Source organism: Alexandromys fortis, unplaced genomic scaffold (genome assembly GCF_014885135.2).
Source record: "Alexandromys fortis isolate MF-2015 unplaced genomic scaffold, M_Fortis_MF-2015_v1.1 scaffold_178, whole genome shotgun sequence".
NCBI classification, from domain to species: Eukaryota; Metazoa; Chordata; class Mammalia; order Rodentia; family Cricetidae; genus Alexandromys; species Alexandromys fortis.
The window spans coordinates 1621248-1634698 of NW_026068054.1; the positions used below are offsets into that span (position 1 = coordinate 1621248).

Below are 13451 nucleotides of genomic sequence, written 5' to 3' on the forward strand. Positions count from 1 at the left end.
CACGGGAACGCCTTACACTAAGCAGTTACGTGTTGTGTCTGAGATGCCCAGCACACTAGGTGGGATCTGGACAGCCCAGGATAGCCATCCAAAGACCGTCAGTAACTCTGGGGACAGGGTACAGACACTGGGAGAGGCTGGACAGGAGCTTCCGACTCACAGATGCTACAATACGTACAGTTAAAAAGAAAGACAAAGCTATGCTTCAGCCTGGGATCCCCCAAAGAATGGCCTGAAGTCCACCCTAGACTTGCAGATGGATGATCTGAGAGAGAAGCCCTGGGAATGATGTACTCAGGAAGGGATGGCCATGTTTAAATGAGGTCTCTAAAGATGAAGGAGGAAGTGTTCCTTCCCGTCTGCCAGCAGAGACTGAGGCCTGGTTTAAGACCCTGCACTTTGCTGTGTAGACTGCCTTGCTGTGACTTCTGTGCCTGGATGCATTCTGTCTGGTTTGTATGAGCCCCAGCAGCTGGCCTTCCAGTGGCCTGTTCACTGCCTGGGAAGTCACCACATGGGGTTAGAGCTCCCCAACTCCACAGATAATTCAGTGGGAACTCCTCTCAGGCCAGGCATTCCAGAAGCAGAACCTGAGGTGAGGATTGTGTCTCTGGTTTCTTAAGGATGTCCCAAGACAGTCACATGAAGGAAGGAAGAGACAAAGGTGCCATTTCTGGGTAGATTCTGGGCTCTGGCTTGGTCCTGTAAGGACTTCTAGACTGTGACATCTCTCTAGAATTTGCCCAGACTTACCATGGGCAGCAGCCTCCTGCGCCTTTCCCGGGCCACCTAGTTCCAAGCCTTCAGACCAGGTACCAGGGGTGGCTCCTGAGGAAACCTTGCAGGGATGGATGCTGGGAGACCTCAGAGAGTCCCATGTACCAAGCCCTCTAGGGTGGGGGGCCAGTCATCCTACCAAAGGCTCTCTCTCTCTCTAGGCCCTGCTGCAGATGTCAGCAGAGGTGTGAGAAGTTCCAAGCGGGGGACCCCTGGATACTTTACATGATCTTTCTGTTGGCTGGGTCTGAACTGGCTGCACGCAGAACCTGCTCATGCCTGTGGATAAGTTGGGGAACTCTTGCCCCTACTTTGGGTCTTTGGGGTTCTAATGGTGGCTCTACTGCTGGAAAGTTGTCTCTTTGAGGCCTATTTTCTTATCTGCCCTCAGGGTCTCCTCCAAGTCCACAAATAGACTGGTAGTGGGAAGGTCACAAAACCCATGTATGCAGCGCACTACTGTCTGGGGGATCCCTAATGGGTCTCCCATTCTGCCTGCTCTGATGCCAGCCTGTGACAAGAGGCTGTGTGGACCTGTATTGCAGTCTCCCCTAGGTCACTCTGGTCCTCAGGGGCCTGGCCTACACAGAAGGGTATGGTCCTTCCCAGGTGCACCTCTTTCTTGCTTCCCCTTGCAGATCCTTAGCCCTTCGCCTGTAAAGGGGGTCGTACTTGCTTATTGGTCTCTCTAGGTTACTAGGGTTAAGAGGTGATGGCTGAAGCTACAGTTGCAAATCTCTTCTGTCCCTGAACCTAAGCAGCCTCCTTCCTTCTCTGCCAGCCACACAGCCTTTTCCAGACTCAGGCCACCAATGGCATGGGACCCTGAGATCCATACAAGGGCAAACAGTGACCTCTTGTAACCCAGGGTGTTCTTCTGTTTTTGGGTTGCCTAGAATGTGACAATGAAATCTGGTGTGTGGTGGTGACTATGCCCTCCTCTTTCTTCACATGCTCCCAGTGATAGCTCAGTTGACATGCTCCATTGGTCTCCTGCCAACCTCTGGAATCCAAGCGCTAGTATAGCTAATGGACCAGCAGTCAGTCCCTAGATTGCTAAGCAGGCGGGGTCTTCAGGACCTCCAGGTGGTCCAGTGCGCGGAAGCATTCTGCACTATGTGGTAGCTGGAGACCCTGTCACCTTGAGCTCATCACTCTTCCAGTTGATTCCTGTAAACCCCACTAGCCACACAGGGACTAGCCATACAGGTTTCTGGCACAGCGCCTTGCCTTTGCTCTGCCACTGGTGGTGTACATCAGGTGACCTGCGTGCCAACTGGCACAGCCTCAGAAAGCATTTTTGGTGCCATCTCTTTAACCTTGATGTATGGGAACATGTGGATAATTTTAGCAGAGGCACTCATGTTCTCTGGGTTCTTGGGCCACTGCTTTTTTCTTGGAGAAAATGTAAAGAATGTTTTCTCAGCCTGTAAACAGAGCTGCGTGGGTTGCTCAGCACGTGCCTGGTGCATGCCTCCTGTCAGGCCTGGTGTAGTATTGCAGATGGTGGGGAGTCCCAGAGAAGACTAAGGAAGCGAGTGGGTTCATGCTTGGGAGGGGCTGCATTTTAAAATAAATTTAATAGTAAATTAATAGTAAAACACCGGAGAGAAGGGCTTTCTAGAGAAAGAGCAAGCCCAGAAAGAGGATGCTGTAGGTGCAGAGAGGCCCAAGTAGGCAATGTGCCACACACCAGAATAACAAGGAGGGGTGTCTGCCATGACTGCAGCGGACAGCGAATGGGGATCAGTGGATGATGTACCATGGGTGGTGCCTGGATAAAGTAGTGGTGGGGAGCAAAGTGCAGAGAACGGTCTCTGTCGTCCTGGTGTCAGTGCTGGGACACACTGGGGATGTGATGGAGGGGAGAGCGTGTGGTGTCAGCCTGTGGCTGGAGGGTGGAGCCTACAGTCTGTGCTGATGGATGGAAGGAAGGAAAAGCTGTAGAAGCCTCAGCTCACTGCCTGGTCTGACCTGGGCAGCAGTGGAGACTTCTGTATTTGAGCACAGGGAAGACCAGGGAAGATGGGCTTGGAGAAGCTGTGGGTTGGTGTGGAATGCATAGGCTTATGGTGCGTCTGACAGAAGCCACATCTTTGTTAATAATAATGAAACTAAAAAAATTAACATTTTAGTGTAAAGGCAGTGCATGATCAGAGAGTGGGGTGAGGGTAGTAACAGTTCTCACAGTACGGAATGTGGAGATGGAGGCACCAGGTGCTCCTGTCTGCTGGGACACATGGGCAATTGCTGCGCTGCCCACTCGTCCCATAGCAGGAAGGGCTCCAGACTGGGTCTCACGTGGGCTCCCTGGCAGCCGGTCTCTCATGTTCGCCTCTGCGTGATCCTTGTGCACCTGTGTGTCAGGCTGCGTAGGCTCTGGGATTCAGATCAGTCCTCAGGCTGAACCTCTTGATTCTACCCAAATGTGGGAAACTGAGGTATACGCCCCCCACTAGTGGAAGGAGGTGTGAGACAATCTTTACCAAGGGCAGAGAGCTCTGGGTAGCCCAGCACAGATGGGCTGGGCTCATTGGCTTGTGGGGAAGCAAAAAGAATCCCCCCCCCCTGTCTCTGTCTCTCTCTGTCTCTCTGTCTCTGTCTCTCTCTGTTTTTGTGATGAAGTTTTTCTATATAGCCCTGTCTGTCCTGGAACTCACTACGTAGACCAAGCTGGCATCAAACTCATAGAGATCTGCCTGCACTCGCTCCAGCTGTGGGGTGCTCAGAAGTGCTCAAGAGCCCTTGGCCACTCCTGTCGTCAGGTGTCAGCCATGCAGCAGCAGGCCAGTGACTGGCCAGGTGACCAGTGTGACAGGCAGTGGCCTGGCAGTGTCAGTGGAACTTAGGGTTTGGGAAGGCAACAGCCTGACCATGTGCCTTTTGGGACAGCACAGATGCCTGATCCCTGAAGACCTCAGAGAAGAGAGGACAGTGGAGCGACAGTGAAGGCCCCAGCCAGGAACTGAGAGGGACAGTCCGTGCTCCAGATGTGAGTTCATTGCTTTATGCACAACTCATTTGCTCGTTACAGCAGTTGGAAACACGGATGAGCAGGCCGAACCTCAGTATCCACAGGGCTCATGTTGGGACAGCATCAGGCCTCAGACCTGGCACTGTGGAGGGTTTAGCTAGAGAGGTACCAGACTCTGCATATCACTAGACGGCTGTCACACTCAGTTTATGTTAGTTCCTAGCATCACTGTGGTCTTGGTCTTATGGTGCTCGTACCCCCATGCCCCAGTGAGCTCCAGGGCTCTACTGTAGAAATGTCTCTGAACTTTGGCCATGCCCATGCCCTGGCTGTTCTGCACAGCCTCTCCTGCCCCAGGACTCCTGTTTCAAACCCTGGGATTCAACACAAGAAAGCATACACACTACCAGTCCTGTTGGTTTGGGCTTATTTTCCCCCCAGCCTTCTTTTCTCCATCCATAGAAATCATATTCTAAGTGTAACTGCTATTTTATGGGAAGAGCCTGGGAGTCCCTGCTGTTTGCCTTGCTCTGTCCCTTCTCTCCCTCCCCTCCTGTTCGAGTGAGCCTTGCCATAGGGGTGGGACTGCGCCCTGTGCTCTTCACATTCTTCCTCTCTCACAGCCTGCCTGTTACTCTTCTGTGGGGTGGGACTGGAGACGGCAGAGTACTGGACATCTGGCATTTTAATGACTGTGTCTGTTCAATGTGAAATGCCCCTCAAAAGCCTCAACTATAACGAGGACTCACATCCATGTTTTCGCTGATCTCATTGCAAGGCCGAGGAGAGGAGGAGGGGGAGAGGATGAGGATATTTAACATACTTCGAGACGTTTGAGTATTAGCCAGCTGCACACCTGTAACTGCAGCTGTTCAATAGCCAAGGCAGGGGGATCACAAGTTTAAGGCTAGCCTGGCAATTGAGACTCTGTCTCAAAATAAAAGGTATAAATATATAAAGAAGACTGGGGATCTCAGTGGCAGAGTGCTTGCCTAGCATGTAGAAGCCCTAGGTTCTATCTGTAGCACCTCAGTGCTCCACTGGGTAGGAGAAGAATATTAAGAGGCTTAGGTAGGAACTGTCTTGAAGGAAGTTGTGCTGATAGTGGCATATAGATTCCAAGGCACACAGATTCCACAGCTTGCAGAGTGGCAGCCTGGGCAGGAGACTTTGTTGATCTGAGCTATGACTGGCTGATGCCAGAAGTGTGCAGAGCCATCTCTGGGGATCGTTTGTGTCCTGTGGGGTCCTCCCAGATGTCTGATGTCCATCTCCCTAGCAGCAGACTAGGCATCCAGGCTGCATGCTTAGTTGTGGGGGCCAGCTGGGGGCGTCGCAAGGAGCACTCTGATTACATCCTAGGCAGATAAAAATAGGAGCAATGCAAGGAATTTTAATCACTGCTCCGTGTCTTTGGAGCCACGGAGGCTGTTCCTTGTGAGCCTAGGCAGAAGGCCAGACCTGCCAGTGCCTCAGAGCTACCTCCCTCCTCTGAGCAGCACAGTTAGGCCAGCTGGGGAGACTGGAGGGGCCACGGGCAAGAGTGGCACAAGCAAGCCTCCCACGGCTCCTGAGCTTGGCCAGAATCTTGGATTCTAGTTATAGTAGGCTCTGGCTTGGTCCTGGGTCTATAAGAATCAGGATTTTATAACAAGGGACAAGTTTAGCCTGAGTGCTGTTGCAAGAGAAGAGATTAATGTGATGGTGGTGGTCGCCCTCCCAGGTTGTGATGCCTGGAGGTGAGGTAGGGGCAGTGTTCCTGGTGCTAAAGTCTATCCAGAAGACATTTATCACATTTGTTAAGCACGTGATGGATGTGTCCAGCCCATGGCCCACAAGATGTAGGCACCCCAGGAAGCTATGAATGCAACTTAACACAAAATGATAAACTTACCTAGAATGCCTAGTTTTTCGCAGGGTTTTTGTTAATACTGTGTCGAGATGTTCAAAGGTTGGACACATATATAATGAATGTAGCAGGCACTATTCCAAGACCAATCAGCCAGGTCCCATCATGTGGAGTTTGCTTTCAGAGAGATGGTTCACAGCCTTTTGTTCACTGGCCTCTCTCTGTGACCTCTGTTTGGGAGCTGGAGCTGAGGCAAGACACAGCCAGAGAGGCAGGTGTCTTTCCTAGCTCCTGAGAGACCCAGGCACTGCGGGAGGCCTGGGTCTGGCAGACTCCTAGAGAAGCTGAGGGCTCTCTGCCTTGCATTCTTGTCTACTTGAGGAGAGAAGCTGCCAGCCTTTGGGAGCAGCCTGCTGAGATCTTGGTTCTGATACTGTTCTAGGGCCCAGTGAGCTTGTGTTCCTCTTACCCCTGGGGAGAGGGTGCTCCAACTTCCTGTCACGGGAGCCAGTGCTTCTGGGAGCCTCGTCTGTTCCCTCAGTCCTTGGATGGTGACTGACTTTGTATCCTGGCCCCTGTGCGTTGCTCATTGTTGACCTGGGTGGGCAGTTCCCAGCACCTATGGCCTGTGGTGCTCATGAGTAGGATGGGTTGAGACTAGAGAAGTCTGGGGAGCTGAGAGGGCGGAGGTCCAGATTCGTGGTGTGTGCTAGACACAGAGAGAGAGGCCCGGGTGGTGAGCAGCCTTGGTTCCCCATCTCTTGTTCCCTGGACGTGCCACAGAAGAGCAATCAGCTGCTGATGGTGTTGGCAGCTAGATGCCCCATGAGTCCTGTAACCAGGAGGTCATAGACTCCTAAGCCTGGAGGACCCCAGCCTTCTCAGCCGTTCCTTCTCTGTGATCTCTAGGACCCTTCTCTCCATCTGTCTGAACTCCAGGTCCGTCTTCTGTGAAGTGGGCCATCATCTGCGGTCTTGTGAAGTCAGGATCTCATTGCCCGGGCGACACGTGGATGTGCAGCTGGCCCTCTGTGGCTGTGGGTTCTACGCCCACCCATTCATCCTGGAGAAGATACACATGGGAAAAACAACCTTTGTATTGAACAAGTACAGACTCTCTTCTTGGCTGTCACTCTCTAAACAGAGTCGTGTGACAGCTGCTTACACAGCTGCACTTGTTGGAACTGAGAGCCGTCCAGAGATGGCTTAGAGACTTCGAGGGAGGTATGGGGCTCCGCAGATACTGTGCTGCTCTATCTAAGCCCTCAGAGCCCTGGGATGTGGATGCCTTTGGAATCAGTCCCAGTGGAGCCCAAGGGACCACTGTCTCATCTCTGAGCGCTCGAAGGATTTTCTCAAGGCTAGGTATTTGACTGAGGTTCTGTATCTCCTTCCTCTCCCAGTGAGTGGCCAGGGCATCCATTCCATACCCTCTCTGGCCTCTTGTGTGCCACATGGTCCCTTATACTGTGACAGTTTTCTAGATGCACACTAGTGGCATCGTATCCCCTGCATGTGTTCCCGTGCTTCTCTGTGGGCTGTGCTCCACGTGGCAAGCAGAGGAGTCCACCACCCCACAGTGAAGACCCATACTACATATATTGGTGGCATTGGGGAATCTCTTGGCCCTAGATGTCAGTGAACTTAAATGGACTCTCAGAGGGGGTAGAGCTGCTGGGAACTAGGTGATTGATTATCAGGATGGACCATGAGGACATTTGAGAGCACACATGAGAAGAGGCTATGGCAGAAAAATGGGAGAGACTGAGATCCAGGTTCTTAACTTTGTGTCAGATGCCACCCGGACATTTTGACCCCTTCTCCTTGCCTCCTCTTTGACATTAAAAAAAAAAAATCTCCCATTTTACAAAGTAGGAAAATGGAGCTGTCAAGTTCAGTGACACTTTTATTGCCACTCAGCTGTGGGGAGGGCTGAGCCCGAGCTGGGCCCACCTGGGCACTGGAGCATGGACTAGCCCTGCCCTGCCTCTGACAGCAGAAGGTGGGGTGTGCTATTAGTGAGGCTGGGCTGTGTCTGCAGAGTTCGTGGAAGAAAGAGTTTGCTGTGCTTTCCTAACTAGGACAGGCTGCTTGGATCTGAGGGTTCTGGGGTGGCCTGGGCTGTGCCCCTCTTCCTGGAATGTCTCAGTCCTGTGCATTCCTGAGTCTACATGGTACCGAGTTCTGTGGGCACCAAGAGTTTGCTTAAAAAATGTGTGGCACCCACATCTGTTACCTCTTAGAGAACAGAAAGATTGACAGAGACCTGCTGGGGCCTTGCGTGGGGGAGACTGAGTTCAGGAGCATGAAGCCCCAACGACAAAGAGGAAAATCCCTAGCCTGCGCCAACACTCCCCAAGGCCCCACTTTGATGTGGTTTTCCGTCCTGGAGGCCTTATAAGGCAGTGTGCCTGTGCCTCTTAGCTCAGGACTAGGCGGGCTGTACACCAGTGACCGGAGAAGTTGCTCTTCCTGGGGCCCAGGGAGGGGTAGAGGCTGGGCTCCCAGGGGCAACAGAGGGACAGAACTGGGACTTTAAAGGCCACGTGTCCTGACAAAATACCAAGCCAGGCCTCTAGTCTTAGTCAGAACTTGGAGTAAGTCTGAGGCCCACAGTCCTGGACCAGAGGAGATGGGGCCTAGGCCCTGGGTCCTAGGAATTAGATAGTCCTTTGTCTAAGCCCCAGATACAGGCCTCCTGCAAGGAGGTGCAGTGGTAAGGGTCGGCCTCTCTCTGGCGTGTAAGAGCTATAGCCTTCATAAGTCTCGAGACTGCTCTGCCTTGGTTTTCTCATCTATAGAGTGGGTACAATAACAGCATACCTCACAGTGGTTGCTGAGGCTGGTCAGTCCCAGCATTTCCAGCACGTACTGACAGTTGTTTGTTGGTGAATACAGAGGAAGCAATGAACAGTCACTGCTGGTTGATCTTCAGCATGGAGGTGAACCCTCCCTTGCTCCTCAAAGTCACTCTGAAACTGCCCTGTGTGCTGTGTGCAAGGCACATGGGAGGCTGAGCTGCACCTTCTAGACTTAGCTTGTGCAGCGAGCTGTGTTTGCACCACCCCTGACTGCCCGAGCCCAGTTCTGTGTCCTCTGTGCCGCATGCCCCATGGGGCTCACTACAGCTGTGAGGTCTGAGTGCGCAGCTTCCCTTCCATAGCACCTATCTGCCCCCTGCAGGAGGAGGCTCCAGGCCCGTGGCCGTGTGGAATGAGCTTATGGCCAGGCTGGACCCAGGACCAAGCCCAAACCACAGAGAAGGAGGAGCTAGCTGCGCTGCTCTGAGTCCCACTGGGTAGATCAGAACCCTTAATCTCTGAGCCACCAGGGCTGATGGCCAGACCCTGTTTTATGCATTGTTTGTTTGAGATAAGGTGTAGCCCAGGCTGGCCTCAAACTTACAGTAGAGAGGGTTCCACTCCCTTCCTTTCTCCTTCCCTTCCAATCCCCTCCCTTTTTGCATTGCTGTGATTGGAGCCCAGGGCCTTGCACAGGCTGGACATGCCGGACAAGCACTCTGAGTACTCTCACTGCTTGCGAGATGGGCAGAGCAGGACTGTTGTGATGGCCAGAGGAGGCTCTCTACCACATGGCAGCACTGCCTGCCGTGAAGAAAGTGTCCAGTGAGTGTTCGCTGTCTCTCCATAGTGTAAGTCCACCCGAGTCCAAATGCTAGGAGAGCCCAGAAGCCAGGGCATGACCCAGGGCTAGCTCCCCATGTTGCATTTCCTGGGTCGAAAGACCATGAACAGTTTATGCCGAGACCCTGGGGTGGCCCAGGGAACACTGCAGTGTGTTGCAGAGCATAGACTGGGTGTGAGCTCACCCTCTGCGGGTGTGCAGGACCCGTCATTCGCAGTGCTGATGGTGGGTGTGCAGTATCAGCAGATAGCTTCCGTGGCTGCACTGTTGGGGTGATATGGTAGTAGCACCAGTAGAAAGTCACAGGACCTCAAAGACCCGTCATTGCCAGCATCCTGGCTGTGGTGCTGTCAGGGCTACTGGGGTCAGTGCCGAGCCCACTCTCTCCTAGAGGACCCAGCGTGAAGGCCTTTGTCCCCTTCAGGCCTGCTGCTGCTCCTGTCACAAGCACTGCCTGCTAGCTTTTCAGGGCTGAAGAGATGGCAGCATTCTTTGTCGCATGAAAGTGGGGCTTTAATTGGCTGCTGGGGTGTCCCCGCCATCTGATGATGCCACCTGTGTGTGTACCTTGCCTGTCACTGCCTCCAGACTCCCTGTCAACTCTGACTCTGTTAACACAAACAGCCAGGTTACAAGCCTGGGAAATGTTCAGTGATTACGATAATTGGCAAGAAGGGGAGTGAAGGAAGCCACCGGGGTTTGAAGTAAATGGGACACAAGAGCAGGAACAGTCACGTTTCAGCCACCTTGAAGGAGTGCCTAGAAAGGTCTAGGCTGCATGCACACAGAGAGCTGTTTGTCTCTAAAGTAAAAGATTAGAAGCCCCACTGTGGCTCTATCCAGTGAGCACCCACGCTACGCAGCATCCTTTGCTATGCCGCGTCGAGGCAGGCCTGGGTGTTCTTTAAGCATCTGAAGTGCCGAGTTTGGGTGGTTGGTATTCTCTGCTGGTGTTGCCAAGGCAAAGGTTTTTGTGGTCACAATGAGGCATCGGTAGCAGCTGGTGTGTTTGGGCTTTTCCAATGTTTGTCATTTGCTGGACTTTAGAGGTGTCATCAGACCAACCATTGTGACTTTAGGAGAGGGAATATGGTGTACCCCTCCCTGACCTCCTCTTTCTTCAAGAGGAGTATTTTCCAGACTGGGCCCTTGGGATGTGTGCCCCACACTGCAATGTATAGAGCAGAGATTCCTATGTTGATAACTGTGGTGAAGGCCCTGAGAAGTCTCACATTAAAAGCTCTTGTTTAACTTTATCTAAATAATCTTAGGTTTCAAAATTCCTGGCTGAGTACCAATAAATAGAGAAGCCATTTTGCAAGATACAGTCTAATCTTTCTGTATCTCTCGCCTGCTGGGGTGAGTCAGACATCTGGGGCTTTAGTCTCTCGACATCTCAGACTTTTCCTAGCCTGTAGGACAGCGAAATTCCCTTTGCCAATATGACAGTCTGCAAACGGCAGCTCGAAAAGGCTGCTAGGAAGGACCCCTGCCACAGTGGTTCCAGACATCATCAGCTTATGGAGGGGGCAGATCAGGCATGCGCCAAGGCCAGGCTAGTGGGAAAACAGGACCATGGGCAAGACGTGGAAGCCCCAGCGAGGATCGCTGGAGTCATGGCATACAAGCCCAGGGCATTAGCCAATGTGTTGGCACTGCGTTTGGCTTTGAGGGCAACAGGGATTTACCAGAGAAGAAGGCAGAGAGGGCCCCACGTTGTCTGGAGGAAGAATCTAGACTGAATGCTTTCTGAGTCTGGCTGTGAAGCTGGCTAGACGGGGAGGGGGCCGCGCAAGGGACGTTGACCTTACCTGACATTCCAGTGGGAGAGTGGGCTTGGTCTCTAGGAGAGGTGGGTCCTATGGGTCCTGGGCAGTTTTCCCCAGGGTGCCGTACACTGAGAAGCCACTTGTGCTATCACATGACTAGGTCTATCCAGTCGGGTTGGTACTTTGTGCTCAGTGTTACCTGTCCAGTCTAGCCAGGTGGTTTCCTGCTGGGCCCTACTGTCTGGTAACCCATTGCTCTGTCTTCCCCAGGAGCTCGTGGGTGACACTTCCAGAGAGGCACTTGGTGAGGAGGACGAGGACGACTTCCAGCTAGAAGGTATGTGGGTCTTAGTAGGCTATCTGTGGTACTAGGGTGGGGCAAAGGCCCACAGAACCCAGAAGGGGTGGGCAGTGAATATGAAAACCTTCCCAGTACCCAGCTCCTGTACTCAGGAGCTACCAGGCTTCTGGCAGGCCATCGCAGGCCTACCCGCCTATGGCGGTGTCAGTGATAATGAGTGAGTGTCCGTTTGGATTCTGCACATAACAGCTCTTTCCCCAAGTCCATCTATGTGGTGCTCTAGCATAGTCATACCCAGCCTGCCTCTGGCCTCTTGCCTCTCTCCTCTGGTCCCTTATGCAAGACCCCTCCTTCCTCCAGTAGAAGTGCCATGCTGTTGAGCTAATGACAGTGGCATGGACCCAGCCTCTAGCCTGCTGGTTTTATTTATTTATTTATTTATTTTTGGCAATGCCCGTGTCCCTATCTGTAAGAGTGGGAGCTAATGCCTGTTGCTGTGGACTGCCCACATGGCTCAGCTGACTTCCCATGACTATGGCAGGCAAAAGCAGAGAAGGCTTCCCTCTGTCTGTCACTCCTTATGGGAAGAGCGCCTTGCCAGTGTTGAGCAGCCCAGGAAAACAAAGACCCTGTCTGATTTTTGAGACCCTTGGAAGAATCCTGGACCCGTTGCCCACTTGGGGCTCTCTGGCTACTCCTGTTGTAGTGGCCCAAGCCCGCCCTAGGGCAGGGATGTGACTGGGCATGGCACACTGTCAAGGACAGAGGCCCCTGAGCCCTGGCCACACAGCCATACACCTGCTGGATCTGGGGCCATGGTATCCCTCTGTGCTCCTGGCTAGGGGAGAAAACTGGTTCCTGAATGTCGTCTTTGTTTTTCTGTTGGCCAAGCTCATTGCCTCTTGGCTGCTAGAGAGCTGTTTAAGGGAGAAAAAGGGCCATGTGAGGCGTGAAGATGAAAAGGAGTCTCTGGCCATCCCCGGAGAGGAGGGCTTTGGCTCCTGGGTTGTTCTGTAAAGCTGCCCCTAATCCTGAGTCTTAGCCGCCTTAACTGGCCAGCTGGGAGCGAAGCAGGAGATTAAGGCTGGCTTGGTGTGCAGGGCTGTGAGCTCCTTTTGAACTTGGGAAAGAACAAAGTAAACATCAGAGGTTCCAAGCTGACTGCAGGCCTGTGTGGCAGGGTGTGGAAAGGAGAGGGACCCTCCTTCTGGGGCTCCAGCAGCAGCCTGGGACGTGAGGGGCAGCCCCTCATTCACTTCCAGCACCCACATGGCCTCTCAGGCTTGTGCCCCGGGTGCAGGTCAGTGCTGGCCTGGTAGGCAGGCCCATGATGCTTCCAAGGGTGGTCTGTCCATCTTGTGCTCCCCCTGATTTACATATGTCTCCTATCCCCAGGATCTTCCTGTTGCCTCTCACCTGAAGCTGCCCCTACCCATCCCAGCCTGCTGGCTCACTTCTGTCTCTGGGCTCCAAGCAGTTTTTCTACCAACCCAGTGCCCACTTGGCATCTGCTGTAGAAAATTAGTCTTGCAGAACCTGAAAGTCCATTGGTTCTTTACCACCTAGTGAGGCGGTCAAGGCTACTAAAGTCTGTGACCCCCCCCCCCAAAACAGAACCCACAGGAGCTTGGTATCTGGGTAAAGATAAAGAGAAGCCTGGGTGATGGGGAGACACTGGGTGCAAGGCGTTTGGTTAGGGATGCCAAATTGAAAACCCTGCTGGCCATCCAAGTGGAGGTGCTGAGGTGGTCAAGCCACCTGGCTGCTGGGGCCTGGAGTTAGGGGACAGTGTACTAGAAGGTACGGGTAAGGGCTTCTCAAGAGGCAGTTCCACTCACCCGTTCAGGGCAGGTCCATCTACAAGGCTGGCTGACAGTGCCTGACGTCTGAGGAGGCCTCTGGGGAGCAACAGGCAGCCACCCTGGCTCCTCTTCCTGCTTGAGTTTCGCCGTAGGCTCAGCAGTCACTCTCCAGCCCCAGCATCTCTAAGCTGTTTCCACGGAGTGAACCTGACCTGGTGTCTTCCCATCTGCTCTCCGTGAAAGTGTGGCATGGACAGTGGAGCGTCTGCCTCTGCTGTGCCAGGGAGGTTTAGCTGTATCTCCAGGGACCGGGTTTGAAAGCTAATCTCCTTCA

The 13451-nt window shown here is 53.2% G+C and overlaps 1 protein-coding gene across 3 annotated transcripts in view; it reads left to right on the plus strand.

Annotated features, from left to right (window-relative positions):
* Nkd1 (NKD inhibitor of WNT signaling pathway 1) overlaps window positions 1–13451 on the plus strand; it is a 75648-nt gene that overhangs the window by 36266 nt on the left and 25931 nt on the right. For 2 of the 3 annotated variants that reach the window (XM_050119825.1, XM_050119826.1), the window contains one exon: window positions 11285–11351. In XM_050119825.1, coding sequence (XP_049975782.1) covers window positions 11285–11351 — 67 coding nt within the window. Of the gene's footprint in view, window positions 1–3750; window positions 3770–11284; window positions 11352–13451 lie in introns of those variants that run through there. The other variant, XM_050119828.1, reaches the window with a different exon arrangement.